The 19021-nt window shown below is 39.1% G+C and overlaps 1 protein-coding gene across 6 annotated transcripts in view; it reads right to left on the reverse strand.

The window, feature by feature from the left end:
• EBF1 (EBF transcription factor 1) overlaps positions 1 to 19021 on the reverse strand; it is a 456997-nt gene that overhangs the window by 152926 nt on the left and 285050 nt on the right. For all 6 annotated transcript variants that reach the window (XM_020992366.2, XM_020992365.2, XM_020992364.2 and 3 more), the window contains exon 7: positions 14204 to 14285. In XM_020992366.2, coding sequence (XP_020848025.1) covers positions 14204 to 14285 — 82 coding nt within the window. The remainder of the gene's footprint in view (positions 1 to 14203; positions 14286 to 19021) is intronic.

Consider the following 19021-nt stretch of genomic DNA (forward strand, 5'->3'; position numbering starts at 1 on the left):
TTTTTAAAAAAAGCATAGAGTTTTCTTGGCGTTTTGTGTAAAGAAGAAAAAAAGAGATCAGAAATATGGTTGCAGAACCTTCATTATTTGAAGAAATTGAAATTCATCTATTCTATCCCTTTTAGTTAGAAAGGAGACTACTTGGGACATTTTAAATTACATAACACATCTATCTGTGTCTTTCAAAGACCACAATAAAGTGGTCAATGGAGTCGTTAGCTGAAGAAACTATAAAAGGAATCCCAAACGGTATCTGTTTCCAGTGTCAGGAAATAGAGAAAGTGGTTACGCTCTGTGTCTGTCTTTAAAAAAAAAAAAATACTTTGCTGTGCACCTGTAAGACAATCACCGAAGTGCCACAGGCTTAAGTCTTTAAATATTCAATGCATTTCAAAGAGGCCCCACTGTCATCCAAGTTTTATATTCAACGTAAAGGCTAAGGACAAGGATTAGTAACAAGAATAATGCACACTGTCCATTTCCCTTCATTCCATCAGAACAATCCACATGGATAGGACACTCTCCAGGGTCTTTATTCCTTCCCTCAACCCCTCTCACTCCCAGTGCCCTTAGGCCAGCCTAATCTGTCTGCAGAGCCTAACCCTACCTGGAAAGAGGGAAAGACTAGAAAATTCTTTCATCTTTATTTAGAGGCAACGAGGTTAAGCAGAAAGAATGTGGCACTTCAGATCAAAAGACTTGGCTTACAGTCCTGGCTCTGCCACTTACTAATTGTGTGACCTTGGACAAGTCACCTCACTTATCACTTCAGCCTCCCCATCTAGACATAACATGTTTACAGATGTTCTCAAAGACCCCTTTTGGCTGAGATATTCTATTCTATTCTGCTCTGTTCTATTTCCATTTTAAATATTAACTATATTTATATACACCAGATATAACACTTTTTTTCTTTCCCTGCCTCCCCAAATTAATCTCCCTAATGCATAGGTCTGACTGTTCTTTTGCTCAAAAGCCTTCTAGTGCTCCCAGTTGCTTGGGATAAAACAAAAACTACTGGGGCAGCTAGGTGGTGCAGGGAATAGAGCACCAGCCTTGGAGTCAAGAGGATCTGAGTTCAAATCTGGCCTCAGAAACTAGCTGTGTGACCCTAGGCAAGTTACTTAACCCCAATCGCCTAAAAATAAAAATATAAAAATTAAAATTGCTTAACCTAGAGCTGAGGTCTTTAACATCTCTTTTCAATCTGCCTTTTCAGGATTTCTACCCCTCTCCCACCACGTATTCTTTCTCTGGACCCACTGGCGCTTCTCAACTCTCTCCATTTTTGCCTTGTCCTCTCCCACCTCCATGTCTTTGCACATACTGCCCCCCATGTCTAAAGCCCTTGCACGCCCATCTATTGCAATCTTTCTCTTCTATCAAGGCCTTGTACAAGTAATAATCCCTCCATGAAACTGGCTCTCATCCCTTCAGCTAGATCTCCTATATACTTGGTGTAGGGTATAGCTAGAGAAGTGAAAGACCCAGAATAAAGTATGCTATATTTTGGAGTCTGAAGACATAGGATTTGAATTCTAACTCTGCCACTTACTGACTATATGACCTTGAAAAAAATCAGTGAAGAAATTTATGAACCTCCATTTCCTCATCTGCAAAATAATAGGGTTGAACTAGATGATGGCCAAGGTCTCTCCCATCTCGATGACGTTAGTCATTCTGTGGCTAGTACTATGGCAGTTAGGTGGTATGGTAGATAGAGTACCCAACCAGGTGTCTGGAAGACCTGAGTTCAAATCTGAACTCAGACACTTGCTAGCTGTGTGCCCCTGGCCAAGTCACTTAACCCTATTTGCCTGAAGAAACTGAGGCTAAAACTGTGAAATGTAAAGTGTAAAATGAACTGGAGAAGGAGATGGCAAACTACTCCAAGATCTTTGCCAAGACAACCCCACGAGGTGTCACGAGGAGTCACACATGACTGAAGGGACTTAGCAACAAGTCAGTACTACTGCCCTTCGTGCAATACAATTTATAGAGGGCTTTAAGATTTGCAAAGCACTTTGTATATGTTATCTCACTAGATGACCCTTGTGAGGTTGGTGCTATTATTATCCACATATTGGCAAACGAGGTCAGAGAAGGCAAGTAACCTGCCCAGGTCATGGCTCATCCCTCCTAGATTATGAATTCCCCATGGGATTTTATAAATGAGTAATTTTTCATCTTTGTTGTTGTTTTGTTCATTCATTTTCAGTCACATCTGACTCTTCATGACTCTATTTGGGATTTCATTGGCAAAGTTACTGGGGTGGTTTGTCATCTCTTTCTCCAGCTCATTTTACAGATGGGGAAACTGAGGCAAAAGGGTTAAATGACTTGACTAGGGTCACACAGCTGTTAAGTGTCTGAGGCCAGATTTGAACTCATGAAGATGAGTCTTCCTGACTCCTGGCCCATCACTCTATCTTGTGCCACCTATCTGCCCGATTTTTCATCTAGAATATTTCTTTATTACTACTACTGCTACTACTACTATTACTACTACCTAACTAATAATAATAATAATAATAATTTGACAAATGGTTGAGAAATGTAATCATTCACTTTCTCTTTCAGATTTCAAAATAATCAAGCCACAAATTAAATCTGTAGACCAAATTATAAAATAAAGATGAAAGTAGCAGATGCAGAAGAAGTATCAAACCATCCTTGAAAAAAGGCCTAGAGCAGCTTAATGCAAGATTAATGAAGTGCTGACATATTCCTGTAAGGGGAGTAAACCAGACAGGCCAAAACTTCAGCTTTTCCAAATTTTGTCAACAAAACAGAGCTTTAATTTCAGGTGGGCATACATGAAAAGCAAGTCTGAGAACAAGTGAACCTCCCCAAAATGCCTAAGCCTCACTTTGTTAGGGGCTTCAAAGTAGGAAAAGAAGCAATGAATGATAGTAATCAGAAGAAGAGGTAAGTTCAGGATTGGGGGTTAGCTGGAGTAAGACCTTCAGTAAAAAGGCTTGGAAATCAGTTTTGCCAATTCATTCTTTAGGTACTTCTGGAGTGATGGACAGAACCCTAGGGTTGGAGTCAGAAGACCGAAGTGTGAGGCCCATTTCTGCCAGATGGTTAGAAGCCCCTGATGATGGTGAGTGAGTGCCTTGAGTATCACTAGCTTTGTGACCTGGATCAAACCACTTGGTCTAAGTGTCTGTTTCTTTATCTGCACGTGGGACTAATCATCCTTGCCCCATTTGCACTGTTGAGAAGATCAAATAAGAGTGTGCATACTTTGTAATCCATAAAACTCTACCTAAATTTCAGTTAATATTATTCCCAAGTTAAAATCTGAATCCAAGAATGAGATTATACTTGGTGGGAATATATTTGTTTGGGGACATCACCTCATTTATCTGAATTAAGCACCTTGGGGCTTCATTTTGCTTTAACAGCAATCCATTAAAATCTGCATTCTGATGAATACTCAGAATTATACCCTCATCTGCCAGCCTCCATTCCCTGTCTGAATCCTCCTAACGTCCCAGATGATATTTGGGAGTAGAGAAGAGGGGAATGGTAAATTAGCTGCGGACTTTGGAGACCTCCTTGGATCATAGCTGTGGTTTGGAATTACGTTAGTTTTACCCTCCACCAGATTTGTGTGACAAATAAAAGATATACAACTGTCTCCTCACAGGCTCATATCCCAAAGCTCATATCCCAGAAATTCAGAATTTGGAAAAATTCAGACATAGGATACTTGATCCTTATCTAGCAAAAAGTTCAAAATAATGTCCCCCTCTGAGAATTTGGAGGTCTCACTTACAAATGAGAGTTCGTATTCTGGGTATCCTATCTAAGCTCAATTGTTATTTCCAGTTTAGCTATCCAAAAATTACAAGTTCTGATTCCTAGGTCCAACAATAAATTTCTGCATCTTAATGGACTTTGAGGCTTATGGTCATATGATTATAGGTTTAGAGTTAGAAAGAAATTTAGAAGTCATTTACTCCAACCTCCTAACTTTACATATGAGGAAACTGAGGCCTATAGGGGTTAAATGACTTACCCAATGACACACATGTAGTAAGCAGTGGAACTAGGATTTGAACCCAGGGCATTTGGTTCCAACTAAAACAGTAGCATACTGCCGACTCTGTATGTTATTACGAAACAGGCCTTTGGAGAATTCTTTTTTTTCTTTCCCATTGACACTGTAGTTTTAGTTAACAGTACTCATTTATAAGCGCAGCCAGGTGACCCAGTAGCTAGACTGGTCTTGAATTCAGGAAAATTCATCTTCCTGAGTTCAAACCCAGGCTCAGATACTTACTAGCTTTGTGACCCTGGGCAAGTCATTTAACCCTGTTTGCTTCAGTTCCTCACCTGTAAAATGAGCTGGAGAAGGAAACAGCAAACCACCCCAGTATCTTTGCCAAGAAAACCCCAAATGGGGTCACCAAGAGTCAGACATAACTGAACAACGACAACTCATTCATATCTTAGGCTATTTGTTATGCTCAGCTGTAATAAAAGTGCACTGCTTTAAAAAAGAATTTTCATGAAATCAATTGGCCTTTCCCAAATTTCAGCTCTCCCCTTGACAATCCCCCATCACAAGACACACACACACACACACACACACACACACACACACACACACACACACACACCCCTATGTTTCCAAATGAAGTTAGGTTTATCAGCCATGACACCTGTTCAATGCAGAGCTATGAGGCTTTGGTGGATGGCGACTTTGTGGTTTTAGGCTTGAACGTCTTAGCCCTCTTTGTCATTTCTCAGCTTCTCTCTCAGGGGACCTTGCATGTCCTCGCTACATTATCCAAGGCCCACGAAGCATAACTTCTACCTCATGTGCAGATTTGCAAGCAGACACAAGTGGCTAAATTCAAACATGTTAGCTTCCTAATGCTGACATAGACATTATGACAGACAGGTTCCAAATGGCCAAAATCTGTGTCTTTCAACATCCCCATAATAAGTTGCAAGCTGGGGATAACAAATTAGACAATAGTTCGATCATAAAAATTCATCCTCAGACACTATGTCCTTTTTCATTTCCTCTCCTAAAATAAACAAAGTTCAATAATATCAACTGTTCAATTTTGAGTGAACCACCCTAGGGAATAAAACACATAAATAAATATAAGGGAATTTCTAATACAGAGTTCAATAGTGGACTTAATTGGATAGAAAATGTTGGTCCTGAAGTCAATCTGTCATCTGGTTTGCCTCCTTTGGGTTTTATTTCTTTTAATTTCTGCATGGATTTAGAATTCAGGCAGGCAAGACAGCAACAGCACCAGCACCAGCTTGGAGCAAAATGATTACGAAAAGGTACCAAATGAATCTCAGCCCATCTCCCAGCTCCACCTTCCTTCTCTCATCCTCAAACACACATACTGACATTCACATCCCACCACGCGGCAACTAGGTGCCGGGTCTGGAGTCAGAAAGACCGGAGTTCAAATAGGACTTCATACATTTACTAGCTGTGTGACCCTGGGCAAGTCACTTAACCTCTTTGCCTCAGTTTCCTCATCTGTAGAATGGGGACAATCATAGCTTCTACATCCCAGGGTTGTTGTGAGGATCAAAAGGGATAATAATTGCACAGTTCCATATAAATATTAGCTATAATTATTACTGTAATGATTATTATGAAGTGATGGAGTGGATAGAGTGCCAGGCCTATAATCGGGAAGACCTGAGATCAAATCTGACCTCAAACATTACTAGATGTGTGAGCTAGTGCAAGTCATTTAACCTCTACCTCAGTTTTCTCATCTATAAAATGAGGGTATTGTTATCCTCATCTACCTCCCAGTATTGTTGTGAGAACAAAAGAGATAATAATTGTAAAGCAATTAGCACAGTGCCAGGCATATAGTAAGTGCTATATAAGTGTTGGTTATTATTTTTATTATCTTTCCTGACATCCAGAATCACTTATTCTTTCATTATTCTAGACCCAAGTTCCTTTCCCTTAGCTTCTTCTACTTTCAGCCAATATTTAACCTTTACATAGTGGGAAATTTTTGGACTTGTCTACTCCTGTAGTAAGAGGTTTTTTCAAAACGAGTGCTTATAGTAAATTCTCCCGCACTTTGTTCTTTTATAATACACCTGACATGGGCTAAGATACTCATTGGAACCTATAAGATGGTAAGGTGGCAATGTTTTCTGCAATTAACACTCATTCCCAAGTGAAAAGGCAAAAAGAGTTCAGGATAGAGCTAATGTGGGCGGGGAGGGAGGTCAGGCCAGTGGGAAGGAAGCCACAATTACTTTGGTAAAACTAGGTAGGATTAAGGATGAGAAGGAATGTTAGTTTTATTGATAAATAGGTTACTATAAGTAGTTGAAAAATTTAACACTTTGAATTAAAATATCCTGCCCCTAGAAAATAAACTGAATAAGGGGTGACTTGGGTAACAGTAGTTTTTATCTAAATTGCTCAGGTAACTGAGTATATCAATTTAAACTTCTTGAAGTGATATCAGAGGTCTCTGATTTTTTTTTTCTGAACCAAGAACTCAGTCTTCAAACAATTCATCAGTAATCTCCTTCCCAACCGCTTTTTTTTTCTAACACATCTCAGCAGTGCCTTTGCTATGCAAGGACATCCTGACTTTCCTGTACCATTTGTGCATCAGCAGCAATCCATGATGGAGAAAGGAGAAAAGTTAGTATGTATATGGTTAGTGTTAGGGGCAGGAATGGATGGGAACGGATAATTAGGAAAAAATGAAACAGGGAAATGCCCCGTCTTGTAGAACGAAGAATTTTTTAAAAGCCAGTTTAGATATCATTTAATTAAAATCATTTAAAGATGAAAGAGCTGAAGTTCATTGAGATTATCTGACATACCTAACATGACCCAGAGATTCAGTTGGTCAACCAATATTTATCGACAACTACACCGTGTGCCAGGAGCCATGTTAAGCACCGGGACACAAAAGAAAGGCAAAAACACATTGCTTACTCTCAATTGAGCTAGTGCAGAACTGGGATAGGAACCCAGATCTCCTAATTCTGGATCCAGAGTTCTATTATCTCCCTGCTGTCATCCCATCCCTCCACACTGCAGCCCTAATCACTCCCGTAGAGTCTAGCCATTGTGGGTATTTCATGGATTAAAAAGTTAGGAAACATTGATCTAACCCAAACCACTCAAATGCTTGCTTCATTTATTTTACATTTTCTACAGAGATAACAATATTTAATATAGAAAAGTACCTACTCTGGATGCAGAGCAGCCACTTATCAAACACCTCATAAGGTTTCCTTTTCTATGATGCATCCTTTCTCTCTGGGCACAACATAAGGCTCATGCCAAGATGTGTATTTACTCGATAAGCCATAATGGCTTAATATATCAGGTTGAAAATCCACCTTTTGTATTTACCATGTTATGTGAATTAATCCTGCATTCTGAGACTATCATTAGGGTTGCTTTCAGTATAATTAATCAGTGTGATGTAACTTAGTGTTCTTTTCTATGAGTAGGTTGATTGGGGCCCCCTCTCGCTGCATTTGGTTATTATGGAATGTAATTGCTAGATGTGCTATTTGTCAAAACAATATAAATCCATTCAAAAGGATAGGGAAAAAAGTTCATGTGGCAGGAGTAGCAGGAGAAAGGGAAGAGAAGAAATAGAGATGGAGATGTCGACTTTGTAAAAAACAGAGGTTAAGTGCAGAATTAAAGGCCGAGGGCAAATGTGTCTTTTAAGAATCTCCTAATCATAACAAACAGTTTGAGGGTATGGGTCTTTTAAATAAATAACTTAGATTCTTAATTCACTAAAAACTCCTAAATTTTACATAGATTTTAGGGTCACTTTTGCTATTTTATTATTTTTAATAGAATAAGGGGAGAAGAATAATTGAACCAAGAGTGATGGTAGAAAGAGCAAAATAAAATCATTCATCATCTATGTAAACATATGCATATTTGCATGTATGTACTCACAAATGGGTGTGTATATGTATGTGTGCATATATATGCAATACACACACACACACACACATATATATATACATATATATATACATATATATATACATGCATGCATATGTAGCCACGGGGTATAATAGGCAGTCTCAGGGTCAGGAAGTCCTGGGTTCAAGTCCTCCAGCACAGCATTTGGAGAGGAAGTAGCCTCAACAATCTCAGCACCAATGAAATCACAGTTCTAGGACATAATCTTCCTGAGCTTGAGAAAATTTTGAGAATGACTATTTTGCTCTACGTTCCCTAAATAAAGACAGCATCTAGCATGAAGGATGGACATGCCATCTTGTTTCCTTCATCTACCACCTTTGCCCCAGGAATCTTTAGACCCCAGAAGGAAGGCTCTTGATAAGGATTTAAATTTTAACTCTTAATTGTCTGGCTCTTGTCAGTTTAGGACCAGCCCCTTGGCCTGATTTTAATAAAGTCTTTTGACAAAGCCTTTTTAGTGTCAAAGTGAAGAGAGCTGCTCATTAGAGTCAAAAATGACTTTTGACTTGGCACCAGGTTGCTTGCCCTCTAATGAACCCTACCCTGCTTCTCACTATCTTTCTCTACCCCCATCCTCCAGGAGCACTGAATGAAACCTGTATCTCAGGAGCTCCAAAGCTTTCAGTAAGTTTTCTACCCTAACCACAGACTAGAGAGTTCAAAAGAAAACATCCATTGGAATTTTTTTTTAAGTACTGATTCTAATGGATTTTCTACAAGCTTGAATTCCATACTGCATTAAAGTATGAACAGTGCATGGCTCTGTTGAAAGTGATTAATTTCTTGAAAATGCTAAGGTCACACTAATTGACATGACCTGTGTAATTAAGCAGTCTCTGTTTACACACTAGAATCTCAACTGCTGTGAAGCTACGCTTGTTTGACAGAATGTCTTTACGAGTCAAGAGATCAACAACCTTCCTCATGTCTTCCCCAGTCACCTACATAAGCTCCTGATTGCTGTTCTGAGGAGACATGCTATGAACATTACCATATGAAAATCAGTCTGGACTAGTGAGCATATAAAATGGGCAGTGAGGGACGGATAGCGTCAATGACGGGCTAGTTCTCCAGTTGGAGAGAACATGCTTAATAGACAGAAGAACATGTTTTCAATCAGATGTCCCTGGACTTAGGTTTTTCTGTATAACTTATAAAACTCTCATCAGTATGTAAAGAGAAGACTGGGGTTTTCTCAAGGCAAGACCAGTCAACAGCAGTCAGCTGATTCCAGCTCGCCATTTACAGTACAAAGAGAAAAATGTAATCAGCTAATCCTGATGGAAGTAGGGATATGTTAAAATCTCTTTCTGGCTTCTTGGTAGATTCTAACACATATTTATGAGAAGTCATTCTTGTTCTGGGGTCAAGAGAAAAGACAGGAGCCCCAGATATGCCAGTAATGCCTACATGATGTTAAGGAAGCTTCTGAATGTCCTAGGGCCTGAGTCACCCAATCAATAAAATGGAGCTAACTTAATCATAGACTGAACATATAAAAATGCATGCACTTCTATTCATTATCTACCTGGTTCTCATTTTGCTCACATGGCAGGGACCTTTATCCAAAATCTGGGCTAAGCTATAGACAGGGGAAATAAATTTTTCAAGAAGGCCAAAGAGCTCTAGTCAAAAAATGGTAATAATCAATATGAATTGGATAAAGGTTAAATACTATGCCAGAGCAAAGAGAAGCAAAATGAGCAAAATTGGGAAATGTAAATGGCAGAAAAGAAAGAACAGTGGGTGCAGAGTCAGAGGAAGAAGATTTGCATCACACCTCTGCCACTTTTATCACCTAGGTGACCCTGGAGGAGTAATTTAAATTCTCTGGACCTCAGTTTCTCCACTGGTGAGATTGGACTCTGTTGACTCTAAGGTCCCTTCCAGCTTGGAATATACGAACCATAATCTATGAGCCAATGGTCTTATGAGTAAAGGAATTGAATGAAATAATGATAAAAACAACAGAAATTATATGTAAGAATGATAATTAATATGCTAAATATATAAAATAAGGGCTTTTAATTTGGGCTTAAACTTAACTCGAACTTAAAAAAATATTTTCATAACTGCATTTCAGTATGATTGGTTTTCTTTGTAATCCAATGTACTTCATCTTATGCATTTAAAAAATATTTTTCTGAGAAAGGGTAGGTTAAGTAATACAGTAGATAGAGTGCTTAGCCTGGAGTCAGGAGGACCTGAGTTCATATCCAACCTCAGACACTTACTTGAGCAAGTCACTTAACCTCTGTTTGTCTCAGTTTCCTCAACTGTAAAATGGGGATAATAAAACACCTACCTCCCAAGGCTGTCATGAGGATCAGCAAGATAATATTTATAAAGCACTTAGCACAGTGCCTGGCACATGGTAGGTACTACATTAATGCTAGCTGTCATCAACATCATAATTATTATTATTATTATTATTATTATTATTATTATTATTATTATTATTACTGTTAACATTATCATCAGACTGCCAAAAGAATCCATGACACAAAAAAAGATCAAGAATTCTTGTTATAAAGGATGCTGATACAATAATAATATAATTAGGTCTTCTGTTTATATAGCACTTTATAATCTAAAACATTTTCATATCTACTAGCTTATTTGATATTAAATAGGAGGTAGGCAGGGTAGGGTTAATTATCTATATTTAACACTTAAGTTCTCTGAACCTCAGGGAACTTAAGTGATTTGCCCAAGGCCATACAACTATTAAACAGAAGACCTGAAATCCAAACCCTGTTTTCTTCACTCCCAGTTCATCCACCTTTCACTGGGTTGCAGTAGCCAAAAGAAATTCACCTATTGGGCAAACTTTTGGAACCCAGCTAGGGTAGTCCTTGGGTAATAGAAAGACAATAGTCCCCTGACTTGGAAGCCTTTCCAAATTGACAGGAAATTCCAGTACTGACATCTTTCTTAGCTTATCAGAAGTACCCTTTTAGGGGGAAAAAATTCATGACTACTAAGTATTCCACAGTTGCAAAGCTATCCAGACATTCTAAATAATCGTGGACATGCAATCTTAAGATAGGTTTCTAGTGGGGCAGCTAGGTGGTGCAATGGATACAGCACCAGCCCTAGATTGAGGAGGACCTGAGTTCAAATCTAACCTGACACTTGACAGTTACTAGCTATGTGACCCTGGGCAAGTCACTTAACTCCATTGCCTAACCGAAGAAGAAGAAGAAGAAGAAGAAGAAGAAGAAGAAGAAGAAGAAGAAGAAGAAGAAGAAGAAGAAGAAGAAGAAGAAGGAGAAGAAGAAGAAGATAGGTTTCCAGCTTGGGTGGGAAATGCTTTCCTATGCACTGAGGTTCTCTAGTCTTTGAACAGCTGACCATCCCTGCTTTCAGTTTTCAGAAGGCAAGGTAACTGTTGAAAGTAGTTTATAGATACACAGTCTCCCAATGTCACTCAAAAGCATTCACAAATTTAAGATCCTAACAAGTACCGCAACATTAATCCAGGTATTCCAAATCTACTTCTTAATTTATATTATTATAGTTATTTAATTCATAAATGATTTGTATGTAAATGATTTAGGCTTGAACCATGAGCAATAGTCACATATGTGCCTGTGCAATTGCCGTACTAGACTGTGGGCTCCTGGCACAAAGTAGGCATTTAAAAAAAAAAACCCTGTTTGTTGAACTGCATCTTCTAAAGCATCCTGTTAGCTACCATCATCATGACTATAGTTATTATTATAACCAGCCCAAGCATATTCAAGTGAGATGTGGAATCTATCCAAAGGGCTTACTGAGCTAGCAAGAAGTTTTATATGAAAACTCAATTTTGTTTCTTTAGCAAAATATTGGGCAATTGTATTTTACAAGTGATAGAAGGGAAAACAGTTCCTTGAGCTGCTTTATCAAACTGAGTAAAAACTAGGCCTAATGCTAAGCAGAAGCCTCTAATCTTAAAAAAGAAAATCTTACAGGAGAGGAAGTTTCTGCTGTACCATTTTTTTGGCATGGTCCACAAGGGGGCTCTTCTTCCAAAAACCTTTACCTTGATTGATACTTTCTGTTAAGTCTTAAGAGAAAAGCCTGAACAGCCAAGGGAACTTCACGGTCGGGACCAAATACTTAGAGAGATGCTATCTGACTTTCTACTTCTTCTCATTCTTTTGAGATTTCAAAAGCTATTAGCAAGATGTCATCCTAGGGGATTAGTAGGGGACACATCTCCAGTCTTCTCTACAGGGCTTGAGAATCAGATACTCATATAATTCCTGAGTCTGATGGGACATCTGATGACATCTAGCCCAGCTCCATCATTCTGCAGATGAAGAAACTGTACCCTAGAGTAGCTGAGTGATTTACCCAAGGTCAGACAGCATATCAGTGATAAAACCAAGACTAGAAAAGAAGTCTCCTAATTCCTACTTCCGTATTTTTTTCTACTTGCTCAGAGCTACCTAATCATTTATGTCCCCTTAGAATTCAGGCTATGAATACTGCCAGGGCTATCCAGGAGCCTCTCAGTGATCACACGCTTCTATTCACAATTGTAAAACTAATGCCGAGCTAATATTAGCAAAAACCACGAAAAAAAAGCAGTTAATGCTGAAGGGGATGTTAAAAATATGCCATATATATGGTTGCAATTTCACCTCTTAAACCTTTATGGAATGCTTATATTATTATTATTAGCCATTACTCAAATGAAGAAACTGAGACATCTACATTGACCTAACATCATGAAAAAGTGAGCAGTAAAATGAGAGAAAGTGAATGCCAAAAGACTAGAGTCACCTACTACCCAATCCTATCCCCTAAGTCAGCAAGAACCTCAGAAGCTGTCTAACCTGCATCTTATAATGTTATCTTCCTCATCTCTACCTGCCCCTCAAGAGATACATTTTTACATTGTTCTGGGACAGAATATTTTCTAGGCTGGAACAGAGTTAGAGTGTAGACTACTTTTCAATAGACATAGGTTTCTGGAAAAGAGGCTACCATTTCAGTAGCTCATAAACTTTATTTAACCCATAGAGGTTTTCTTGGTATGCTGACCAAACCATTTATCTGTATGGCCAAAAAAAGATTTGGCATCATTGCCTTACCCTATCTAGGAAGGCTCATAAAAAGTATATGGTTCGGAAATTTCAAAGGGTTCTGAAGATATGACTTTCAAGTTAAAATGCTCCAGGACTGGACCAGGGGACAGGATTTATTCTCCCTCCAGGTTGCCTGCCTACTGGAGCACTACCTATGCAAGGGAGCAGAAAGTTAGTAAATGATGTCTCCTTCCCGAAAAGACTTTCAACTTGCTGGAATTGAGAAGGGCTGGGAGAAACTCATAACCAAGATTGCATTTGGGGAAATCTTATAGTGCTTTTAATAAACCCAAGCATTATTCTAAAACAAAGGCCCATCTCCCACTCTTCCAACAGTGCTGTACTGCTGCAAGCTATGGTCTCTAAAGAATTAAAATGGTGCATCATCTAAAGAAACAGAGAGACACATGGTGGCCTTGGGTAGGCTGCCTACAGAGGCAGCAAGGTGACACAATGGATGGAGCAATGGATTTGGAGTCAGGAAGATCTGGGTTCAAATCTTGCCTTAGATACATACTCAGCTATGCTGCCCTAGGTAAGTCACTGAAGTTTTCTCAGCCTCAGTTTCCTTATCTGTAAGATGGGAATAATAATAGCATCTACCTCACAGGGTTATTGTGAGAATAAAATGAGTTAACATATGTAAAGGGCTTTCTAACCTTAAAGCATTATATATATATTATATATATATATTATATATATATATATATAATATATATTATATATATATATATTATATATATATATATTATATAGGTATTATTATTGTTATGATGATGAGAATTATAGAATTGTGCAGGAAAATTAGTGGAAAGAGCACTGCCAAAGAACCAGGGTGCCTCGCTTTCCAGTTATACAGATAATTGGCCTGGTCTTGTAGAGTAAGCAAAGGATGGACAGCCTACAGGCTCTAATGGCATCCAGGCAAGTTGAAGAGATGAAAGCCCCCAATAAAGGAAGGTCCTCCTGTGGAAAATGTATAGAGGGACATGAACAGGAGTCATACAGGATGAGAAAGTGTGAACGGGCTACAATATTGAGAGTAGGAAGGAATGCTTTATTAATGAGATCAAGAATCCCTTAAAGTATCATAGTCAACCATCATCTTGTGAGTCACATTTTAAAGTGGTACACTCACCTGGAATCTCCGCATGTCCCGAGGGTTTCCTGCATTTTTTAGGCAATTTTGGTTACATTTGAGGAAAAATTTCAAGAAGAACCTGTGGAGAAACAAATGTCTTGGTCAGCATCACACACCTTGGCAACAAAAGAAAAAAACAGGTACAAGACATTTTTAGGAGAGTATACCATGTTCCAGCATTTCCTGAAATAAACATAAACTAACTTATTACAGCCAACATTTCACGTAGGCAGCTTTAACCTCTTTGTTGGATCTAATCTGAACCATCTTCATGGAAGCAAAATTTCCAGGACTACCAGCAGATCTTATAGAAGAATGCAAAAATAAACCCCAAACTCGGAGTAAAAATTTTGCTGTAATTTAAGACAGATATTCATTGTACAAGAATTTCCCAAGATTCCCTAAACCAGAATATTTGTAGTAATATGAGGCAGTTCCCTCTAATTTCACAAAAGATGAATATCTGGCAAAATATACACCATGAATATAAATTCTCGGTAAGCGTATTTACCCAAACAACTACACTGAATAAATTAGGCTGATTATCAGAACCCCACAAATACTCATGGGGATTTACATGTGGAGAAACTGGCCTGCTGGCTTTAACACAAGGTCACCTATGTTTTCCTATCTTCCCTGTGTAATTTCTTAGGATATAGGCCCTTGACAAAAGCTATGTAAGTTTCAACAAAGAAGAATCCTCTTTCAGACCATTTTCCTCCCTGAATCGACTCCACAGTGAAACCCAGGGGTTTAATTCTGCTGAATCATGGCCTGGGCCACAGACTCAGATGTTAAGTAAGCACAGGAGAGACTGCAGTTATGGAAAAGACCAACATAAGATGTAACCACAGCTAATCACTTTCAAGGGAACCAAAATCTCTACGTTTGGGGGGAAAAATACCTATTTCTGTGAGTTGTCCCAAATGCTCCTACCCCCTAGTACTGTGAAATACAGATGTTTCAGGGAGATTCAGCAAAAGGCTTTCAAACGTATTTTCCATAAGCACCAGAACACATAAAATACTAGCTATGGAATTTTCTCTTTGTGAAAATGTTTTCTTTTTTTATTTTGCCCTCAAGTTTATCTCAATGTCGAAGTCTCACTTCAACACAAATGTGTCCAGAGGATTCATGGTACCATACAATCCAAATTTTAATTCAAAAATTAACACAACACCCATCAATTGATCATCTCAAGAAAGAAATAACAATGGACTACAGTCTTAACAAATTAGAGGATGATGTATAACAGATATGAAGAAGGTCAAAGTGATTTCTAACAATGAAATCATTTCCCTAAAAGAAAAAAAAACTTTCCATTTTCTGCCGATTTGCTCACTAAAAGAAAACTGGAATAAAAAGATACCTCTTTAAAAAAAGACATTGACTTCTATGAGAGTATACAAACACACACGCACACTCATGCACACAAAAGTAAACATTTGACTAAAATATTTCCTTCTGTATTATGCATCACTCAACTGTCGACCCATGAAAACTGGCCTTTGAATAATAATCCATCTCAGTTTCCAGGCTTTCTCCCCAGGAGCCAAGGTTTGTCAACCTTTTGTCCAAGATAAACCACTGGCCGGGCACCACTGAAACCTAACTGTGTAAAATGAAATTTGACTGTGGGCACTAACCCCAGACACAAACACATGTGTGGTGGACTCAGCAGCACTTACATGCAGAAGATGATTAATAAGTGATAGACTAATTACCTCAGGTTCCTTTCCGGTGAGGTCTGGATAGTAAAGTCAAAGGTTTTGGGGATGGATAAAAATAATAAGTGTCTTCATGGGGCCCTATACTCTGGTTTTGTATATAGCAGGTACCCAGTGGCTTACCTCTGCATACAGCTCTCAGCCACAGTTCTAACAGGCTTGGAACAAACCCCTTTCATGCAGGGGTTGGGGGGTTACTTGGGGTTACTTGGGTACATAATCCAGGAAAATTGAAATACAGAAACTGACCTCACAGTACCTGTAAAAAAATCACATTAGAACCAAGCTAGATTAATGAATTTAGATGTGAAAAGAAACCTATTTGACTGAGGGAACAATTCCAAATGAAAAGGCCCACAACTCCAAGCTTAGAACAGGTAAGAATACATGTTTGGTAGAAGTTGAGAATGGGGGAGTGGGAGAGGGAGATGCAGGATGGAATCTAAGGTTTAAGATCAAAATAATGGTGGGAAGAAATCATTGACATTTCCCTTCATGTGGACCCTCCAAATCCTGGTCATCTCAAGTGTACACTATTCACTGTATAAGCCTCCAAAGCCCGGCTGTGACAGTTAGAGTCAGATTGTGGTAGAAGGAGCTGTCAGCACAAACCCTGGCAGACAACTGCTTGCCACCGTGAGGAGGTCTGCACCGGTGCCAAAAATGGATTTTGAAAGACAAGTAATAGGGCATTAATTCTTGCCAAAGAAAAACAGAATGCAGGTACTTGTAGATCTTACACTTGAGAGATGGGTCCCTGGATGGCTCTCCTGTCAGCAACTCATCATTTAGCATGCAAGTTATGAAGGGCATGGACACTAGATACCAATTGCCCTAAGCTGCCCCTGCCGTGTGGAATGCTGGCAGAATGTGGAGCCCGCCCCTTCAGGGCCCTCTCCCGATGGATTGCTTGCTGAAATCGAAAGCCTGACCATCTGTTGTGGAGGATAGACATCCCTGTCAACTGGTGCCCAGGGCCTCACACAAGCCCTTATGTGGCAAAGACACTTTGAACGACCTATTCTTTGGGGAAAAGCAGGCTCTACCCCAAGGGGATGTGGGAATTCTTCAGAGTTTTCCCCTTAGTAGGAGCCAAGCGGCTGACCCCTTTGGATTGTACTTTCCCTAAAGGAATATATTCCACAGAGAGGTGGTAAATCTAAGAGTTAAAAATAATCGCCATTGGAGAGAAGGACTCTTCTCTGGCATGCAAATGTAGCAAAGATTTGTCAGGCTAAGGTTGCAAGACGTCTGTAAACACTGGGACATATGTTCATCTGCTGATCAATTGAAAAGGTCCCAAACATGAAGAAGTCTTTTTAATGAAGTCCTAGTTATTGTAGCTCAAAAGTTTTCATTTCTCTAATGAATTACGACATTGTGTGTGTGTGTGTGTGTGTGTGTGTGTGTGTGTGTGTGTTTTATAAAGTGTTGTCAGCAGAACCGTAACATAGCCTCACTCCAACTGTGAGAGCCTGACCCAGGGGCGGGGACAAAGCTGCTATTTACCCTGTGGAGTCCTGCATAGTTCCATAAACTCCAGGAAACAACCCAGCAGGGACCAAACTCCTTTTAACTCTAGCCTTTTTTTGGTTGGAAACTTTACACATGTATATATGTTATAAACAACAATAGCCTAATGTCCAACTTTAGTCTAAGGGGTTGGTTAATGTTCAATGCAAGATAAACTCAAGGGAAAAAGAGAGAAAGAAGGAAACAGGGAAAGAAAGAGAGAGAGAGAGAGAGAGAGAGAGAGAGAGGAGAGAGAGAGAGAGAGAGAGAGAGAGAGAGAGAGAGAGAGAGAAAGAAAGAAAGAAAGAAAAAAGAAAGAAAGAAAGAAAGAAAGAAAGAAAGAAAGAAAGACCTTTAAGTGTGAATAGTTTAATTTATACCTTCTCCATTGGGAAAGATACAGTCACACCACACACACACACACACACACACACACACACACACACCCCAAAATCAAAGGTACATTACCACCTGGAATGGGTATTTAGTCTATGTTAAGCATGAGCCAACCCCTTGGGCTAATATTAGTCCATATCCCACAATTGAGCATTAGTTGTAATACAAGTATGTGGATATAATCAATTAATTTGATCCAGTTGAGGCAGTCTCTCATGCTGGAAGAAGAGTCCTTCAATCTAACACTTAATCAAAAGCATTTATAGAATGCTGTTGATATGCCCAGAGCATTGCACCTAGGTACTATGGGGGATTTCTGTGTTTCACTGAGGATTCAAATTGATTAGATAAGCAAGGAGGATCTACTCTTATCTGTGTCCAAAGGTGGGCAAAAAAGATAGTGAAGGCACACACAGTGCCTTAAGATTACTTGAAAGGACTTGGTATGTATCATCTAGAGAAGAGAAGATCCAGGTGGGTCCTGATAATAATGCTGTTGTTCAGTGATGTTTAATTCTTCGTGACCCTCATTGGAGTTTTCTTAGCAAAAATACTAGAGTGGTTCACCATTTCCTTCTCCAGCTCATTTTACAGATGAGGAAACTAAGGAAAATAGGGTTAAGTGACTAGTTCAGGGTAACACATCTAGTAAGTGTCTGAAGCCTAGTAGAGTGACTGAGACAGTCTTATCAACTGTACCACCCAGCTGCCCGGTGGGGCCTGATAGCCAACTTCAAATATGTGAAGGCATGTCATGTAGAAGATGGGTTTGGCTCATTTCATATGACTCCAGAGGCCAGAATTAGGAGCAATAGATAAAATTTACAAAGAATTAGACTTCAACTCAATATAAGAAAAAAATTTCCTAAAAAGTAGAGTTGAGTAGAATGGGTTGGCTTGGGAAGTAGTTAGCCTCCTGTCACTAGAGGTTTTCAAGTGGTATTAGGAATCATGTGGAACCTACTTCTGTTCAGATATACACCAGATTAGTTGACCTCTGAGGTCCCTTCCAGATTTGAGGTCCTATGCCTCTATATTAGCTTATGGTAGATTTAATAATAAACATTTAAACATGCTTATTGGCTGTCTATATTGCCACGATATAGAGTCATCACATGGTAGGAATGGGGGAACACATAGTTTTGTACCTATTTCATCCCCATAAGGTTGTTCACTCTCA

The sequence above is a fragment of the Phascolarctos cinereus genome, unplaced genomic scaffold (assembly GCF_003287225.1).
Source record: "Phascolarctos cinereus isolate Bilbo 61053 unplaced genomic scaffold, phaCin_HiC Scaffold_2;HRSCAF=192, whole genome shotgun sequence".
NCBI lineage: Eukaryota > Metazoa > Chordata > Mammalia > Diprotodontia > Phascolarctidae > Phascolarctos > Phascolarctos cinereus.